Raw genomic sequence first — 21,257 nt, 5'->3', positions numbered from 1 at the left:
AGGTCCGAGTCCAGGAAGGTCTCAGGTCATAGGCTCATAAGGCCAGAGAGGACCCTGGGTAATGTCCAATACCTTAATTTGATAGAAAAGGAAACCGAGGGTGTGACCTTCAGAGAGGTGAAGTCAAAATAAAAGCAAATGTCAGAGCTCACATTAGAGCATAAGATTCCTCAAAGGGCAGGTAAAACAGAAAACCCAGCTGAGCCTCCTTTCTACATAATCAGTAACCAGTGGGATATGAAATGTGGCTCCGATACTGTAAGACTAGGAGTCCCTTAAGTACTTCATAGATACACAGATCTGCTAAGACACGAAGTGTCTCATTTCACAGTTAGTTTCGTTTTTAGGTTAATAATTCAGCCTCTGTGCCCAAACCTGGGCTACGCAGAGAAGGGTACCAAAAATGAAAAACAAACCGAAAAAATCCATAGCTGCTTCTCCATGGAAAGAGATTAAGATTTATTTGGAGGGAATAAGTATTGAGCATATAAATTACAATATGATACAGTAATGATGACTAGTAAGAAAAGAGATTTAAATTAATGCTATAGCTATTCAGAGAGAGAGAGGATTAAGAGCTGGGGTGGAGAGAAAGGGAGGTGGGTATGCCTTCTTTCCCAGCAGTGTCTCAACAGCCCTCTGCCTGATTTCTCTCTCTATAGAGCAAATCCTGCCTTCTACTTATCACAAGGATTCTGGGAAGACAGAACAGATAGAAATGTGCAGCCTTGGAGGAAAGTTCCTGGTATTACAATCACAAATGAAGGTGGAAGCCAACTACTGTCTACTGCAAAAACCCCAGCTCTACACGATGGCAAATAAGATCTTTCAACTTCATAACCTGGGTAAGGAGTAAGGTGATAATCCTTGCATTATGTAACTTTCAAGGAAAAGAAAACAAGAGTCAATATTATTTCCCAATATCATAGGCTTCAAAGGCCTAAGTCTTAGTTTTTGTACTCCCTACCCTTCCCTTCTTCTTAAGACTGGTACAATCAAAAGGTTCCATGAAATATTTTAAAAATACATAAAATGCGTATTTTCCAATTTTTGTTTTGATTGTTGACTAGATGTTTCAATATCGCAACTAAAACAGTTTCCACTGCATACATAGGTCGCCATGGGTGATTTCCACTGCCACGTGTTTAATTAAGATTGTATGGTTATCTGTACCTCAAAATTTTTCACAAAACAGAAAGGCAGATTTCACTGAAAACTTACCTAAAGTGAACAATGATTGAAATGGTTTGGAGAAAAACATATCAAAAGTCATTTGCAATGAAAATAAGTCAAAAAGGGGGGAGGCTGGGGAGATTCTTTTAAAAGCATCCCAGAGTGAGTAAAAGGCAGTAGAGGGATTTAATCCGATGCTGAGACCTCAGTTATCTGCAATAGAAGGCACTTTTTGCCTCACACATACAGGTACCACACTGGTCCAAGGAGGGTACAGAACCTTGCTCAAGCATCACAGCTAGTGAATAAGTGGCAGAGCTTAGAAAGAACCAAGTCTCTTGAGTCCAGAGCCTTTGTTCTGTTCAGGATTGCCGAGGTTTGAGGCATTTTTGGTTTCCTACAGCTCATCAATTCAAACTTGAAGCTTGCTTGTGAAAGGGAATTCCAAGGTGTGTGTCCAGAGATATTCTGGTCTCTAGAAAGCCCCGGACAAGTGGGCACTAGTGAACTGTATTCAGGGAGCTAGTCAGGGTCCCTTTTAAAGCATGCGTCACTCTGCTCTGTGGTGTCTGAATTGAAGGGTGAATGGCCTTAAATTGAAGGCATCATCTCTGCATGGAAGAGGGCTGTGTATCTGGATCCAGCACAGCATTAGGCACATAAAATACACTCGATTTGAAAAAACCTTGTAAACAAAACACTGGGATTAACATGATCATTTCTGTTCCAAGATGATGCAACAAATCATAGCTGTGCATACACATAGCTGTGGAAGATCCACATCAGAAGCTTCTAAGATTTAAGTTAACAAAGAAAGGCAACAGAGATATAAGCTTAGATTCCCAAATGTGGAATAAGGGACAAAGGTACAAACAATACTTCCTAACACCTCACAGAGAGGAAGGAAATGGCAGGTAAGTATATGTAAATCAAAGGGAAATAAAAAGCTGTCATCAGGGCTTTTAATCTTCTCATTGTACAACTGATTCACTTTAGCACAGTCAGAGCAACCTTTGTGCTACTCCCACTAGCTGAAAAATTTTGCTTTAGCTAAACTCAGAGTATCCAAGAGCCTGATTAGAGCTCTTCCAAGTACGTAAATTAATACTAGCAATGCCACAAAAATAAAACACTGCCCATCCACTTGTGCATACATCCGTCTTTTCAGCCATTATCCCAAGTCAACACAGCCCAATCTTTACCATGATTAGAACCACAAATACTGCCTGGATTGGCAGGTTTTTACGATCAATCTTTCACTTTTTTTGTGAATAATTTTCTCAGAAGTAATTTAAATCTAATGTGTATAGTTTTACCAAATTTGCTGTTTTTTAAAAATCTTTTTATATAGTTCATCTCTCCAGTGTCACTGTGAACATTTTAGGGTAGCACAAGGTTGTCCTGGCAGTAGGTTGATGAAACCCAAAACTGGGTTTTCTAACTCTAAATCTAGGATCTTTCTACTTTCTTTTCAAGAAAAGCCAGGCTTCTTCTATCCCAGGCCACAGACTGGCCCCAATTACCCCAAGCAATGATCCCACAGATGTAAGCCTGAGAGAAAGCCTGCACCCAATCAAGCCACTGCCACCACTGGAAAAGCAAGGTCAGGAGCAGACCCCACTGCAAGTGGGGCATGACTTCTACATCGTGAAAATAGCCTGCACTTGGATCCACTGCCTAGATACAGGCTCCTAATCGCTCCTAGTTGCGTAAATTTCAGGGCCCTTGGGGCTACTCAGTGTAGCTAAAATTCTTAACTACACAAAAGGGAGTTGGATATTTTGGTGTAATAGAAAGAGGATACCCAACACTCTTTTTTTTTTTTTTTTTTTTTTTTAAAGATTTATTTATTGACTGATTGATTGCTATGTTGGGTCTTCGTTTCTGTGGAAGGGCTTTCTCTAGTTGCGGCAAGCGGGGGCCACTCTTCATCGCGGTGCGCGGGCCTCTCACTGTCGCGGCCTCTCTTGTTGCGGAGCACAGGCTCCAGACGCGCAGGCTCAGTAATTGCGGCTCACGGGCCCAGTTGCTCCGCGGCATGTGGGATCTTCCCAGACCAGGGCTCGAACCCGTGTCCCCTGCATTAGCAGGCAGACTCTCAACCACCGCGCCACCAGGGAAGCCCCCCAACACTCTTGACAAGCCCTACAGTCTTGGGTTCATATTCCAACTCTATAACTGAGTCACTTTCTGAACCTCAGTTTCCTCAACAGGTAAAGAGAGGTGTAACACCTCCTCTCAGAGTCATTGTTAAGCAAAACGCCCAGTTCAGTGCCTGGCAAACAGTGGAGACTCAACAAGGTTGGTCTACTTCCTACTGAATTCTCTGCTCAGAATATTTTCTTGCTTGTTCTCTGCATTACTGGGTCAAAAGCTACTTCTAATAAACCTCCTGAATAGCCTAACCAAGTATGATCCTACTACTGTATAGTTTATTAAAATCATCTCTCTGTATGTGCGTGGTTCTGATAATGTTTGATATCTCAAATTTAATCTTGCTACTCAATGTGTGATCTGCAGACCAGCAGCCTCAGCATTACCTAGAAGTCTGTGTGAAATGCAGAATCTCAGGCCCCACCCCAGACCTACTGAATCAGAATTTATGAGACCCCCACGTGATATGTTTACATCTTAAAGTTTGAGAAACACTGCCTATAACATACTTTGACATTCAATAAACCAGAGCCTACGGACACTCTAAGGAATCCGCTATGGCACTTTTGCTGCTGGTGATGCTCTATGAATCTTTATTCAAGTAGAAAGCAACCACTGACTAAGGCATTTTCACTGGAAGGACAGGAGAACTGTACATTTCTTTCTTTGTGTTTCTGAGTTAAGAAAAAGAAGATGCACTAAGTACACTAGCCTTAAGGCAATATTTAAATCTCCTATGTTCACGCGATCTTTGTATACGTAATGAGTGCTCTGAGTATAATTAGTAATATGAGCTTTCTGATTATATGTAAACTAACAAATAACAGGAAGGATACTTCCAACGTAGTAACTTCTGGTTTCTAGGATGTAACACATATCAGATTGATTAGAAATAAGCTTCCACAAATTGGATGTTCTCAACACAGGATGATAAAGTTCTAAAGCGTGTCTTTGTTTCTAACGTACACTGTGATTCTGTATATGTGCCTCCCCCAACCATCAACTTTCTGAATTATTTTTTAGTTCTTTCCAGTTATATATGAAAGTACAATTTTTAAATGCTCCTGAAAGTAAAATTTATGACCCAAATTCCTAAAATGAATCACCAAATGCTGGATATGGGAGGCTGGTAACTCTGTGTATCAGGAAACAAAAACCAATCTGAGTGAGTCATCTCTGTGATCACAGATAACACAGCCACAGCCAGGGCTTGGCGCAAACAAATGGCTACAGCAATCACACACCAGAATCTTGTGTCTAATGGTTTCTCACATTAAAATGCATCAGTCAGCTCTGTGAAACCAGGAAGTGGGACCCAGGACACCACATAAATAACAAGTACACTCTCTTGAGTTGGTTATATTTTATCCTTCTGCTGTATTTCAATTTTTGGTAGATACATAAAAATGAAGGTGCTGTTTTGTCAAGAGGTAAGCAGAAAGGTAAAAGCTAACTAATATCACAGGGTTTCTGAAATATTTCATAAGAAAATTTCAATACTTTTTGGAGGCCTGTTTATTGAGGCCTTTGATCCAAAATGAAAAAGGTGATCAGAAGCTGGCGAATGCCTCAAAGAAATGTAACAAGAAGAAGTGGTAATAGGCTGTAGAAGCAGAAAAGCCTGTTATCATTTGATTCCATGTGTAACCTTTATGCATGGCTTTTTCTCAGGTACTCCAAGCTTGAAAGGGAAGATGAGTGGGAAGTGAACTCGTGCTACACAGCATTGCCATCTAGATGTTGCCCCTTGCAACCACCAGCAAACTCCCCCAGAGTGAAGGGCCAGGTGTCCTCTTGAACCCCTGGACAGGGGATATATGCCAGACCCGAGCCTGCCCCATGCTGGCCAGGCTCAACACAGGGATAATGCAAACACCCAGGCTATGTTTATCAAAAGGGGGTATCTCCTATCAACACCACACACCCATTAGCAGGCAGGACTCCCAGAAAACACTACTTAAACAGTAGATATGAGCTCCTAAACCCACCATCTGAAACACTGGAGACCAGCTGGGGGCAATGGCAATACTCCCAGGCCCCTGCCTTCACAAGAACCCTCCCAAAGTTAAAAAAAAAAAAAAAATCTATTATTTCTGAAATAGGAACAGGATTAAATAGCCCCATAAAGCCCCCATGCCCACTCCCATTATTTCCATGAGGCATACACTACCTCATGATGAAGGGAATAAAAGGTGCCATGCTGAGAGCAGAACAGGTGCCATCCATCGGGGAAGGGTAGAGCCTCCCCAACACCAAAAGTAAGAGAAACATGCTGGGATGATGGTTTAGTTCTCCTGTATCACTGGAAAAAAAAAAAAATTATTGTACATAAAAGGTTTAAAACTTTAGGCAAAGCACTATCTTCCAACGTTTTTCTCATTAAGTAATTATGTACTGATATATAAAGTGAGACTCCATGATCAGCAATAATTTTCCGTTTTGCGTTTTTTCCTCCATTCACTTCATATTTTCTTAGTGTGCAAATGAGGAAGAACTACTGGCAAAGCCATGGATTGGGCTTTTGCACAGGATTCTCTTCTCAAAGCATATTATTTGATAATTCGAGTCTGCTGTTTTGATTTCAGCTGTTCAGACAGTAGAGAGGTGTCTATTCCAGAGTATGAAACGTGAAACTTTCAACATCCAAATGTACTTAAGAAAGCGTGAACAGTCACTTACTAGGGCCAGAAAAGCCTGTCTGCACAAATTACTAATGTGAAGAAATGTATCACAAACAGAAGTAAAATTCATTGATGCGATTTTATTTTCTCATTACAGACAATTGGTATAAATTCATGCCAAGTGCAAAAACTGCTAAAAGAATAAAATGGTCCATGCTCTAAGATGTCGATTCTAAAAATTACACTACCAGCCACAGAATGTGATTGAAAAGACAATGGTGAACTTTTTTATCTGTTCTGATCAGACTGGAAGCCCTCTTAATAGCATTATTTTGTGTTTCCAGGGTCACTGGCCATCTGCACTCAAGGAGAATAGTACCATTTCTGATCACAAGTGACCAGATTAGTCAGCTGCAACAGGCCAGTGATAAAAAAAATGACAGGTGCGTGTTAAAGCAAACTCAATATGTAAACACACAGATTTTGAATATAAGAGGAAGAAAATTATTCTTAGAAGAAATCACCATGTGCTTCTAAAAACCTAACTCCTATAAAACACTAAAAACTTTAAAAATAGGATTTTTAAAATGTAAAATATAATATAAAACCTGGATTTTATACAACCTTTCAGGCACATATCTACTACAGAGTGTCAGGCGACATGATGTATTTAATAAAGAAGCACTTTAAAAAAAATCCATCTATGTTTACAAGGAAGAAGCTGATTAAAAACTGCTGCCTGGAGGGAAAAATCTTGAAGTAATTCACATCCTTGATTTCACTTTGCCCCACCCTATTCTCTTCTTACCTGTCTACGGTATTGGCTACAGTTTCCAACTGTTTGAGAAGAAAGGGATAGAGTTCGGGGAAACGAGAGAAAAATTCACTCCCTGTCATTCTGTGGAGAGAGAAAAAGAGATAAATTACTATCATTTATTTCTTCTGATTTGATAATAAAGCCTTTTTATTTATTTACTTTTCTAAAGAATGACAACGCAGATCATTTGAAGATTTAATGAAATAAAGTTAAGAACAAAACTCACATCTGAAGAATTTAACAATCAATAGAAACAACACATTTAATTTGGATTTTGGAAATGCTCTTAACGCATGGAATTTTATCTCAAAATTTAAGATTACATATACTTACAAGTATTTAATACTAACTTCTGACAGCGAAGAAATATGCAATTTGTGAAAATGCCAAGTTTCCACAATTGATTTGGACTATGAGTATTGTCGGCACCTGGCGGACTGAGACTGACTCAGCGTCAGTAGGAGGGGCAGCGTCAGTACGAAGGGCAGCGTCAGTACTGAGGGCAGCGTCAGTGGTAAGGGCAGCGTAAGTACTAAGGGCAGCGTCAGTAGTAAGGGCAGCGTCAGTAGTAAGGGCAAATGTAAAACAAGGTTTCTCGAAGTCGGCACCAATGGCAGCTTGGATGAGCTTCTCTTTGTTGTGGAGGCCGTCCTGTGCATTGTAGAGGGTTTAGCAGCCTCCACAGCTTCTACCCACTAGATACCAGTAGCTCAACACCCCCTCCTCCCACCAGCTGACAACCAAAAATATCTCTGGATGTTGCCAAATGTACCCTGAGAGGGAAAAAAAGGTTCCCAGCTGAGACCCACTGGTCTGGAGCACGGTTATCAGAAGACATGGCACGTGAAGTTCTGGAGCGCCAATCTGAGAGGGCTACCTTTTCCCTCTTTATAAATACTGCCCCCTGAACTCTGACAAGATTCTGAAAATTGGTCCTCAAACTGTACAACCGACAAAAAAGCTCAAGCTAAACATAGCGTTTGGTGTTAAGTACTGTCTCCAAAACTATTAAAGAATTACTCTGAAGGGGTAACATAAATATTCCCCAACTTGCCCTTCTTAGCAACTCTAGATGCATGCTCCTATTAATGAAGACCCAAAATATCATTGTTTAAAAATTGGGGTATAAAAAAATTGGGGTGTATTTCACACACAGTGAAATGCTCAAACCTTAAGTGTACCATTCAATCAATTTTCACAAATGCATACACTCACGTAATCCAACCCTATGAAGCCTCAGTAAATTTCCATCATCCCAGAAAGTTCCCTTGTGCCCCTTTCCCAGTCAATTCTGAATCCCCAAAGCAACCATGATTTGATTTCTATCGCCACAATTTGGTTTTGTCTATTTCAGAATTTCATATAAATGTAATAATGCATTACATAACTTTTTGTGTCTGGCTTTTTTCACTCAGCATAAAGTTTATGAGATTCATTCATGTTATTCAACATATCAATAGTTTGATTCTTTTTGAATATACAAGGTTGTTTATCCATTCTTCCCTTGACAGACAGGGACTGTTTGCATTTGTTGGCTTTCATGAATAAAGCTGCTATGAACATTCTTACACAAGGTTTTTTGTGGACACGTTTTAATTTTTCTTAGATAAATACCTGATAATAAAACTGAACTATGTTTAACATTTTAGAAAACTGTTTTCCAAAATAGTTATAGCATTTTACACTCCCAACAACAAATAAGCATTCTAGTGGCTCTATATCCCTTCCAACATTTGCTGTTGTCTTTTTTTCCATTTTAGCCATCCTGTGGGTATGTAGTGGTATTTCCCCATGATTTTGGAGAGAAGTGATTACTTTTGTTTGTTGCATACTTTTTAAACCTTACCACACTTTATAAATTTTCTTCTGTACCTATTTCATATTCAGTAAGATCAAATTTTTTAAAAAGTCCTTACTCCATCGCAAGTTACAGATTTATTGAACATTTACTGGACATTTTATGTAAAATATGCTCATTTCCTTTTCGTACTTATTAGATATTTTTATGGAAAAAATTAATAAATATTATAAGAAACACACTAGACTGCCCAGTGCCTCTCCTCATAGAAAACTATGCAAAAGTATCTTAGATTTCTCTTTTAAAAAATTCAGTGCATTCAAGTACTTACTTTTTGTTTGACTTTTTTCCCCCAACAAATATGTATATTACATATACTGCTGTGCACCTTGATTTTTTTTCATCTAAACTATATCTACAAAGTCATTCAATATCAGGCACCCTGAACTATTTCTTTCCATTTAATGGCTGCAGAGTAAACCACATTATGGTTGAGTGTAACTGATTTAATCCCTAATGGTTAGGGCTTTGGGTTGTTACCAGTCTCTTGCTGTTACAAAGGATAACATGTATAAACTTCGTCGTTAATAAATTGCAAACCTGGGCTTTGCAAGGTCAACGTTTTATTGAGGGGGAAGACAAAACAATTCCGCTACAGGCTATGTTACATTCTTTACCACCTCCAAGCAAAACTGGTCAAGAATATCAGCTTCCATTTTTAGTGGAGTCACTTAAAGATAAAACTGTAAGAGTTCAGTACTGGGATCCCTGAGTACATTTGCTCATACAGAACATCTCCATCTACACAACAAAGCCTGGTGGATATCTCTTCTCAAGGAATTAGTCACTAATTTCCAGGGGAGTAAGTCATTCCTTAATGGCCTGATATCTCTTGGTGGAGTAACAAAGACAAGCATTCTCACTTAAGTAGACCATATGGTTGTTATCACCATCATCTAGAAATTGCCTTGATAAATAACTGGCTCTGCTGACCATGATAATGCCAGAGAAAAGGGCTGAGGAGCTACTATTCTAAAATTAAAGCCTTTTTTTTTTTTTTGGCTGCACCGCGCAGCTTGCAGGATCTTAGCTCCCCAACTAAGGATCGAACCCAGGACTTCATGACAAGAGAAAGCAGAAAACATAGGATGACATACGATTTTTTAGAAATCTGAATGCCAGACTAGACAGATTCACCTGTCTTACAGGCATTGAAAGTATCTGAATAGGAGAGAGAGGTGACAAGAGCAGACAGACTAGAGAGAGTAGAAATGTGCTGACCCCATGGACATTCACTAAATGTGTACCTTTTCACCTCAACTACAGCATTAATATTTATAGGCATCTATACTTCCCTGCATCTCTCTTGATACACAGCACAATACTATGTACATGTTGGTTGACTGGTAAATATTTTGGCAATGAATGAATAAGTAATATTAGCCGCAGAGGAAAAAAAATTCTAATATAGTTGACCTCAGACCTATGCCTTATGCCTTTTTTCTTCTCTCAGTGACTGGTACCCACCCAACTGACACTTAACTACTCACCCAACTTGCCAAGCCTGGAACTCCCAGTGCACCCAGTCAACAGGCAAATCTTGCTGCTTCTACCTCCAGAGTATCTGTTCAGTCTATTTCCCACCATCCCCACTACTTACAAGTCTGACCGCCATTATTTCTTGCCTAGATGCTATGTCAGCCTCTCACTTGATCTCTTTGCCTCAGAGCTTCCCCCTCTGTAACTCTCTGTTGTGATAAGAATCCTCTCTTTAAAATACAAAGCTAATCATGCGACATTATGAGATTAATGGCTCCCTACTGCTTTTTGGACAGTCTAAACTCTTTAGCCTGATTTTCAAAGTTCTGCTTAATCTGACTCACTTGTAAAGCTATCTCTTGCCTCTCCACCTTCAAACGAAGCCATGCAGAGTTTCTTTTGGTTCTTTCAACATTACATGCTCTTTCTAGTCTCCAGATGTTGGCAAATATACTTTCTACTAGGAACACTTCTGCCCTCGCCCACCCCAGACTGACTCCAAATAATCCTTCAACTTGGGGCTTAGGCCAGCTTCTTCCAGGACACCTTCCCTGATGTTGCAAATGTGGGTTAGGTGCCTGACATTGGTCTTACACTATAACCTACAATCTCCCCATCATAGCACTTATAGCACTTCATACATAGAACTTCCAATTTACTTATTTCTCCCACTGATTACATGTTCTGCACAGGCAGAGACTAACTATATCTATCTTATTTCTCCATATTATCTCAGGTACTAAGTATGACGCTCAGTTCACAGCTGGTGCTTAATAAACAGTTGCTGAGTGAATGAAGCTAGACGAAAGAGTCCTTGACAAAGTCAAGGAGAAAAGGAATTATGACTAAGATGGTAACAAATTAATAATTTCTTAAAGTGCATCCTTAGCTATATCTAAGGACATTCAGAATCATCATCTGAATCAATAAATTGAGTATCTTGCCAGGGCTCGAAATGTTCTTAAACACAAATATACAAAGCTCATCTCCCTGGTTTGCAAACAGTTTGATTCTAGCTCCCCCAAATAAGCCAACAGGCTGATATGTTACCTCCCCAGATACAGCAAGCCCTGGGGGTAAATTCACCAGTGACAGGCATTTCAAACCTGTTTATCTACGTGGCCAAAAACTAGCCCAGCAACTTTACAGGAAACAAGAGAAATGATAAAAAGGAAAAACTGAACCTCTGTAAGTTCAAGCTCCTAGGAAGACAAAGGAGACCAGCAAAAACTCTGAATGGGATAGAACAGACAGACACAGGAGAAAACAAACAAGCCAGGACAGAGAGTGAGAATAAGCAGCTTTAACCTTGGAACTGTCAGACTACACAAAAGGTGAGTTATTCCCTCCCCCACCAGGTAAGAATTATGCAGGCACAACCGATGAGAGGCTCTTGGGGGAAACACAGAAGCTGCCTGAAGAAATCCACTTGCCTTGCACCAAGAACAAGGAACACAGAGTGGCTGTGATCTCCACCAAGGCGCTCCTCGGCCTGCCATGTTCAGTGCTGGACTCCCCCAGAGCCCAGCCGGGGCCGAGAACAGAGTAGGCTAGCAAGAGAGGTTTACTGAATGAAAGAAAATGCTTGCCTGGAACCATTTTGCTTTATTTTAAAAGCGATTTTAAATGTATTCTAGCACTTCTTATTTATCGAGAAAAAAATTAGATAATAAAGAACACTGCAAAGAAAAATCTAAAAATCACCACAAACACACTACCCAAAGATAGCTACCAGTCTGTTCTGAGGTCTGTCTATACCTTTCTCCTCCTTATATACTGCTCTATAATCTGTTGTTTACACTTCACAATATATCAAGAACACTGTTTGTATCAATCTGAACCCATTTTAATGTAGTAGCCTGTGTGTGGTACACTCTCTGTGCCTCTCCTATGCTTGAACATAGGTTTGGGGCACTAATCCAGACACCATCCAGAGCAACTCATCCCGTTTTAGCTAAGCTGTGTGGGGGAAAGCAGCCCTAATCCAGCCACATTCGGCGCTGCCCTTTTGTCTGCACATTCCACATCTAATCTTGGTAATGCCAAGAGAGTCTAGTTTTTGAGAGCATCTGGGCTTTGGTCATTTTGGTAGTCTGTGAATCCACCCTGCCATCTAACAGCCTAGAGGAACCTTCAATTGAATCAAGGTTCTATTTCTCTTAGAGATCTGTATCCTAAGATTGGCCACACATATGAAAAGTTGAAATGCCAGAAGCACATGCTTCTGAGTTTCACAAAAGTATCAGGATGAAAACTATCATGCAAAGAAAAGAAGCACTTAGGGAAATGTGTTAAAAGTAAAAATAAGGTATATCCACCCCCAATTCCTACATACATACCCCCTATCATTCTCAATCATCTCAGGAACAGGGATCAACAGAGTAATGTACAGAGGTATAAAAAGAGAAAGCTAGCAAGGGCAAGCAAAAACATGCAGGAGTAAGGAAGTACATAGTAAACAGCAGCAAAGGCAGAGTTTGTGCCTGGTTTTAAAAAAAACAGGACTTATTCAAAGGCCATGGAGAAAACACCATAAAACTGGTCATTAGATGGAAACAAATGATGAAGGCAAAAGCCTGGAGGTTTTCAGTCTGTATTTGAAATGGGAACCCAATAAACTATTAAAACCTAGCTACTCCCCAGATTCTGGCCTATAAAACCACCCCAGAGGAGAGAAATCAGCTAAGGGCCTATGTCTCCTTGCCACGGTGATTGCTGATAAAAACAGCAAGCTCATCTTAAGAAAAACAGTGCTCCCAAATGCAAACAAACCTACAAAGAAGACAAAGCACACACACACACATTTCAAAGGATGATCAAATGCAAACTCATAAAATAGAAAAAACTAATAAAAAAGAAATCTGGATTTGGACTCCCACCAGGAGAACCATGTCTGACTCCATTTCTAGAATCCTCTCTCTACCTCTGACTGGGGCTGACACCAGAATTTCTCCCTAGAGTACTAATAATTAAGCAAGAATAAGTGACTGGACAAAAGGGATGTCAGGGGTCCCAGGGTCAGAATCTTATACTCAAGAAGCACTTGTAATCACTGTGATGGGTCCACCAGGAAGTCCTGTTACTAAATTTCAGGCAAATGGTATAGGAAGTTAAAGGAAAGGCATCTTTTTCAGGGCCTCCGTTCTAAGGGGACTGACTCTGACCAGGTCTCCTGCCAGTCTCATCTCCCTTCTTAACCTCTGTAGATAGCCATGAAATTCTTGGCCACGTCGAATGTTTTTCTAATTCTTCCCTTCAGGAACTGCTTTTCAGGTGGAGAATCTTCCAAATCACAAAACCAGCCATCACTATACTATACCCAGGGAGGGAAGTTAAAGGTCTTGGTTCTGGAAGTGCCCTGCCCTTCCCCATGTGAAATCACTAGCCAGGAGTGAGCTGGGAAATAGAGTTCCACTCCTTACCCAGCCAGTTGGTCAGTAAGCATGCATCTCTTGAATTCCTCATGTGTGCAAGGTCCCATTCTAGTAGCTTATATTGGATTTTTTTACATCAGAAATTTTTTTCTTAGAAAATGTTTCTTACTGAATCTCCTTACATATAAAATCTCAGAATCAGTCTATCTGGGTTAATTCAATAATCATTTTCTAAACAGTTTGTGGTAGACTGTTTCCAAAGATGGCCGACAACAGTTCCTACTGCCCTATATGTGCAGGCCTCCTTCCCTTCAGGAGGTAGGGTCTATCTCCTTTCCCCTGGACTCTAGTCTAGCCCTGTGCCTTCTCTGATCAACAGGAGGTAGTGGAAGTGCCTTAGGCTCCACAAAGCAAGGCAGCTTCTGTATTCACTGTCTTGAGGATGTGACTACTCTGCTAGAGAGGCCCCTCTAGCCCCCAGCCCCCAGCCATTTATGCCCCCAGTTGACATCTCAGATGAATGCTTCCACTTGAGTGATCCCAGATGACACCACACAGTAAAGAAGAACCACCCAGCTGAACCCAGCCAACCCACAGAATTGTGAGAAATAAAAAACTATTGTTATTTTAAGCCACTAAATTTGGGGGTGTTTGTTATGCAGCAATAGGTAACTGAAGCACAGTTATAACATTCAAGGCACTGAGTTATACTCTGTGGAAAAGGTAATATGCTAAATAAAAGGGACCCTGATAACAAGGAACCCACAATTTAACTCTCACAGCTCTGGAGGCCAGAAATCTGAAATCAGTATCAACAGTCCAAAATCAAAGAGTCAGTGAGGCACCTCCAGAGACTCTAGGGGAGAATACAATCCTTAACCTCTTCTAGTTTTGGGTGGCTGCTGGCATTCTTTGCCTGTAGCTCCATTACTCCAATCTCGGCCTCTGTGGTCACACTGCTTTCTCTGTCTCTCAAATCTCCCGTCTCCCTCTTATCAGTGATTACATTATCCCAACCAAATAATCCAAGATAATCTCCCCATCAAAAGATCCTTAATTTAATCACATCTCCAAAGACCCCCTTTGCTTACAAGGTAACATTTACAGGTTCTGGGGGGGCCATTATCTGCCTAGCACAACTGTGAAAACATAAGAGTTAAGTCACTAAGGGCAAGAATGAACATAACTGGTTTATTCCAAGCCAGTTGTTTTCCAAATCTTTAAAGCAATGGACCACTTTTTTCAACTATAATCTAAACATTTAAAACTTAAAAAAAAAAAAAAATCAACAACAAACTAGAACTGTTCTGGTTGAAGCAGGGTTGAGGTGAGGGATCATCAGTTTGGTCTCCATCTTATCCTTTGCAAGCGCAGGCTCTGATACACCTATGTGAGCTCAAGAGTCACAGTTTAGAGAGTGAAGGCTTTGGAAGACAAAGTGAAACTCAGACATCTGTCCACACTCCCTACCTCTTTACTTCCTTTTACTCCCATCTTTTCAAACCTCTCTAGTTAAAAAAGCACACTCCATCTGTCCCTACAATAATGATTTCATCTTCTTCATAACACTAATAGTTACTGCTGTTTATTAAAACATGTCCCAAGTCTGTCTCCTCTCACTAGGAAGTTAGATCCTTAGACTAAAAATTCTTATTTCATCTCTAACCTCAACACCTAGAATGGTGCTAGTACATGGGACACTCACTAAATATCTGCTGGCTTCTTACTGTTTTCTTAGAACTCCCTGCACAAATCTTGCCCCAGAAAAGGATGGGCTGTCTTCTTTTCAACCATAGGGGTCCATTCCCCAACAGTCTGACTCTAAAAATATGTACAGGATTAAAAAACTCTTATTTGGTAATTCTAAAGAGTATCATACAGGTATTAAAATCCTAGTCAAGCAAATGCACTAAACATGCAAACAGTTCAAACAGTGCTGAACTGGCCTCATTCTCATCCAAAATTCCAGCAAGAAATCACCTAGAAATTTCTTTTTTACTCATTAACAGTTAATAGACTAATTTAGCAAAAGGTCCAATATTTCAGAATAAAAGCTTTTTGGTTTCTGTCCCTGTGTATACTTTCATTCAATTAATTTTTTCAAGATCCTACTCTAAACCTTATAGACATTTTCATTAAGGCTAATATTAATTTGCCAATTCTTATTACTAAAGTGAGGGGAAGGTGCCAACAAGAGTTCCAGACTTCAAGGAAAATATTAGAATGAGAAGGACCCTCAGAGAGGTCTACTACTCTAATCGCTTAATTTTCCAGATGAGGAAACCAGTGCCCAGAAGAATTACGTTGAGTCTCCCAAGATCAAAATACAAGCTGGGGGGAAAGTGCACAACTAGAACCCAACTGTCTTGTTTCCCAATCTAGCCACTAGATTTTTCAGGGTTTCCTATTACACAGGTAATCCAACCATCCTGTGCCAGGCATCTGCTTAACGAGCAGAGGACACTATGGCCCAGATAGGCCAGTTTTCAAAGGAGTTCATATCCTCATTATTGGATCAGATAGCAATCTCTCCACTGCTGTCAATCAGCCCTGGTCAACTTAGATTAAGATTCCCTACCTGAGCTTCCACTTCCATACACTGAGCCTGGCCCACCCACTGACTTTAAAGGGAATAGATGAGCAGGCAACCCGCCAGCTCAACTAAACTTCAAAAATCTATCCATCTGCTCTTACAAAGCATTTTCAGAGATCACTGGACCACAGACATTCCATTTGATCTAATAGTCTCAAGTCTCTCCTATATTCAAATTAAGAAAATCTTACTAATACACTACAACTCTTAACCATTCTCCCCACCACAACCGCCCCCCCCCCCAAAAAAACACTAAAAACAAAAATACAACGGAAAAAAACCTCTAAATCTCATGCAAATCAAACCAGAAAAGAGAGTGTATATGCTTGTTCTTATTCAGGCTCAAGGCTTCCTTCTCCCTAGTGAATCCATGGTTTTTTGTAAGTTTATACTCAGGCCAAGGCTTATTTACAGGGAAAACAAAAACAAAAACAAAAACAGAAAAATCACGGAGTCACCAGGCAAATGTTACATTCCCAATAAATACACAACGCTGTCCATAATGAGGTATGATGTGATGTCTGATGTACATTTTCCCAAATTCACAGCTAGAAGAAATAAGACTCAGAAATCAAAGTGTGATTTCTTCTGCTGTATGGATAAGAGTCTCCACTTAGTGGATGTCCATCTTAGACTGCAGGATTTAGTCTTCTCTCTGAACAACTGCCTGGAAGTAATCAAAAAAATGGGATAATTTTCAACAGATTGGCTGGATCTCCAGACGAAGAGGAAAAGCCAGCGTTTGGCAGAGTTGTGAAAAGAACATTTTGGACATCTTCGCCATTTATTTTTTGGAGAGCCAGAAAACTAATCGGGAATAAGTATAACTCATTATTGTTATTATTATTTAAAACCCTAACCTCTGGCTCCTGGGTTTGGCAGCTGGAAGCATGTTGGTTTCTGTAGAAATGCAAATGAAATTTATTAAATTAGACATTCCAGGATCAGGGTTCTTGTTTGGTATTCTCACGAATGCTGTTTTTTTAAAGTACTCTCAAGTAAGTAGGCTGCCATCTCTTCACAGACTCTGGAAAGCCATCTGCTTGGCCCTGAGAGCAGCCTGTACATTGAGATCACACAGAGGCAGACTTTCAACACGGCTGGGAGCCATTCCCTTCCATGCGTGTTTCCCCTTAACAGCCAGACCCCAAATCCTTCAAAGGCTGAGGCTGTGTTTGCTACTTCAACTGTATCTCCTACAGCACCTAGGAGAAGAGACAGACATAGCATGCACTGCTTACATTTTCAAAAATAAATTAAGGAATAAATCGTGTCTCTTTTCTAACCCTCTTTTTAGTTATATTCTATTAATTATCAATATAATTAATATACACTCATTTAAAAAACCCTAGACGAGTTAGTAGTAAAAGAAATTTCACAGTGGCCCATTCTAGACCTTTTCTATACATGTATAAAAACATTGAAATTAAACATATGATACACACAGTTGTTTTGGAGGAGTAGCAAACATAGGTGTGTGTGTTAAATATTGTTCAGCAACTCGCTTTTTAAAAAGTATTTAGGTGCTTTACTCATTTATGTTCTGTAAGTAGAAAGAGAAAAATCAAGTTTTCCTTGTCCTTAATTTTAAAAAATGTTTCGAATAAAAGTATATTCTTATTATTTTATCTCTGTATTTGATCGATAATCTAGCTGACTACAAAATAAAAGGAAGGAAATCATACTCCATCAGAATGTTGAAGGTATCTCTCATATCTTCTAAGTCTTTTGCCATTTTGATCCTTAATTCTCCACATGTGAACTGTTGTTTGTTTTGTGTTTTTTTTTTAACTCTACAAAATTTTAGAAATTCCATGATGATGTGCCTTGGTGTGGATCATTTTTCATTCATTATACGAGAATTTGTACCCTTTAGTTCTAGGAAATTTTCCTGTGCTATTTCTTTGACAATTTCCTGCCCTCACTTTGCTCTGCTCTCCCTTTTGAACTCCTTTAAGTTGGATATTGAACCGCTTGAAATAAACTTCTAATTTTCACATTTTTTTTCTTTCCCACATTCCATCTCTCTTGATCTCTTTAGTTTTTGCCCCTGAAAGGGTTCTTTTACTCCGTCTTCCATCCTACGTTTTGAAATTTTATTTGAGTTATCATATTTTCTTAATTTCCTACAGCTCCCTCCCTCCCTCCTTCCCTCCCTCCCTTCTTTCCTTCCCTTTTCTTTCTTCCCTTCTTCCTTCCTTCCTTTTTTTGGCCACGCCACACAGCATGCCGGATCTTAGTTCCCCGACGAGGGATCGAACTCGTGCCCCCTGCAGTGGAAGCGTGGAGTCCTAACCACTGGACTGCCGGGGAAGGCCCCTTACAAGTGCTTTCTTATTCAGGTGGCTCTTTTAAAAATACCATCCTGTTCTTATTTCATGTAATCAATTTTATCCCATTTCCCTGAGAAGGTTAATTTACCTTTTTTTCATTTTAAGCTTTCTTCTGGTCCCTATACTAGATCTGCTTCTATTCAATTCCTTTTTTGCTTTTTTTAAAATCTCTCTTCTTCTTCTAATACTGATTATAAATTTTAGGTGGCAGCTGTTTCTTGGAATGACTGTGGTACTTGTCTCCCTGTTGCACAAACACACACATTCCAATGCAAAGAATAATTCTATCAGTTAAAAACATGAAGTTCCACAATGTGTCAAACAGGGTTTAGAAAACAGGCCAACAAGAAGGCAGCACAATGAAGACCACCCTGAACAAGCAATATAGCAGAAAGGTATTTTATTCAAAGGATGGTTTCTGGTTTTCTTTTCTCTGCAGAAGCTTTTCATCATGTGAATCTAAAGAACACCATTCTAAATGCAAAATGTTCTACATAAAAGATTTTTCCCTTCTTTCCAATTTGGCTGTGACTCTAAAGAAACAGAGACACAATAGTTACTAAGGAGGCAGGAAATCCTTCCAGTTAACCAACTTTTACATACTGTTCCTTATGGTCAAAATGGTGACCACACTGTGGTAACTCTTTTTGACTTTATGACCTTATTACTAAGACCGCCAATTACAGTCATCGTTATTTGAGCAGAGGAACTGCTTGAATGCCAAAAGACTGCTCTACAGTACTATTTAACCTTTCCCAACAGAGACTCATTGAAAATGGGAGCTTGGTAAAATGTTTCACCTAACCTTGCAAAGATACTTCCCAGTAAATATTTGAAGGATATAAATACCTCCAAGTAAAGTCTTAAAAATGTGTAAAACTCACAAATGTTAAGCCAAATACCCATCTTAATTATATAATCACATAGAAAGTAAAATAATGCCATGAGTTCAGACAAAGGAAAAAATATGACATATAAACTAAGGCAGTTCAAATATTACTTATCTGCCTATATTAAGCCTATTTTCAAAGGCAAAATATTTTTACATAATATACACAACATTTTATTTTAGAAAAGGCTTCTACTACATCATGGGTTAAAATTTGAAACCATGTTCCATAGATTATTTATTCTGTGGTGGAGTGGAAATGAGGAAACACAATGCAGAGAAAGAGCAAAGGTTTGGAATCAGCCAGACCAGAGGAGGATTACTTATTGGCAGTGTAACTAACTTTGGGTGATTTATCCAACCTTGCTGAGTACCTTTCCACTTAGTTTTCTATGAAATGGGAATAATAGTGCCTACTCTGTGGATTTACTGTGAGAAATGAGATAATACATGGACAAATCTAACACTGTACCTTCTCATCCAATTACACATGCATTGTTCTTTGGCCTTGGCTCCTGCTACCCAGCCCTCTTTGTTCCCCTCCCCACTTTAATAAAAGATGAGATGAAAGGAATAGAGAGGAGATTGGTACAAATTACCATTAAGGTCAACACACTCTGAGATTCTAAGATCTAAGAGTACCAGAGAACACAAGTCACTTTCAGTCTTGCCATACAAATAGCTTTTAAAAATACATGAAGTGCCGCATTGAAAACATGAGTAAAATGTGGGTTTGGCACAAAAAATTTTACTTAGTATTCTGAATATATTAACACCTATACTTTGCAGTAATCATACACCAAACTATAAATGTAAGAGTCAAAGGCCAGGAAGACAGCTATAAAGTGGGATGGATGGATCCATATTGGTAGAAAAAAACATGGTTAGGGCATCCAAACACAAACACACACACACACACACACACACACACACACACACGATGGATATGAGACAATAAAAATGATGGTATACAAGGCTGCTCTCACATTCTTCCACTCACATATGCTAAGAAAACAGTATTTGTTGTTGTATTTTTTTTAAGGCTTTCATAGAGCTTACTTTCTTTTCTTTAAAAAATAAATTTATTTATTTATTTTTGGCTGCGTTGGGTCTTCGTTGCTGCACGTGGGCTTTCTCTAGTTGCTGGGAGCAGGGACTACTCTTCGTTGCGGTGCGCAGGCTTCTCATTGCAGTGGCTTCCCTTGTAGCAGAGCACAGGCTCTAGGCACACGGGCTTCAGTAGTTGTGGCACGCGGGCTCAGTAGTTGTGGTGCACGGGCTTAGCTGCTCTGTGGCATGTGGGATCTTCCTGGACCAGGGCTCAAACCCATGTCCCCTGCATTGGCAGGTGGATTCTTAACCACAGCACCATGAGGGAAGTCCCAGTATTTGCTTTTGATGTGCCCATTTTACTAGTAAAAACACACACTTCCATAACTGAACATACACACAAATAGGTGCAGATGCTTCAATAAAAGTATATTTCATCCTTGGAAAAGGAAAACCATATTTCTCATAATTATTTGTGATTACAATAGACCAGCTAGCCATTGAGTCTGTACAGAAATAATTTAATGTCACTCTAATAGTTTTCCAAAAAGTCTCCAAATTTGCCAGAAAACAAGGAGCTTACAAAAATGGTTGATATAAAGACTAAATAAAAATAACTAATTGAAGGAACAGTCACTAATCGTTTTCATATGTAAATTTTGGCATTCCATCTTATTTTTAATTAATTCCATTAAATTGGTGTTTCATAGGTCAGGGGATTTTATGACTACAGACCAAAAATGTTGTTTATAAAGCCATTTACAGGGAACTGCCCACAAATATTTTCTAATACAGTTTTTCCTTTTGTCCGATTCAAATTGTTATTGCTTCATTTTTTCCTCCTTTAAGTCCAATTTTGTTCTTTGTATTTACTTCCACTTCCTTTCTTTGCCCTTCAACAAGGGGTAGTCCATTA

General features: G+C 39.5%; 1 protein-coding gene across 3 annotated transcripts in view; it reads right to left on the bottom strand.

The window, feature by feature from the left end:
• The window catches only part of THADA (THADA armadillo repeat containing), a 314,439-nt gene that overhangs the window by 172,935 nt on the left and 120,247 nt on the right, over nucleotides 1–21,257 (bottom strand). For all 3 annotated transcript variants that reach the window (XM_082427608.1, XM_082427609.1, XM_082427610.1), the window contains exons 27-28: nucleotides 6,757–6,846; nucleotides 5,498–5,629 (exon numbers count right to left, since the gene is read on the bottom strand). In XM_082427608.1, coding sequence (XP_082283734.1) covers nucleotides 5,498–5,629; nucleotides 6,757–6,846 — 222 coding nt within the window. The remainder of the gene's footprint in view (nucleotides 1–5,497; nucleotides 5,630–6,756; nucleotides 6,847–21,257) is intronic.

Source organism: Balaenoptera physalus, assembly GCF_965194825.1.
Source record: "Balaenoptera physalus genome assembly, chromosome: 15".
Classification (NCBI taxonomy): domain Eukaryota; kingdom Metazoa; phylum Chordata; class Mammalia; order Artiodactyla; family Balaenopteridae; genus Balaenoptera; species Balaenoptera physalus.
The sequence above is the reverse complement of the archived record's forward strand: the minus strand, read 5'-3'. Positions and strand labels throughout refer to the sequence as shown.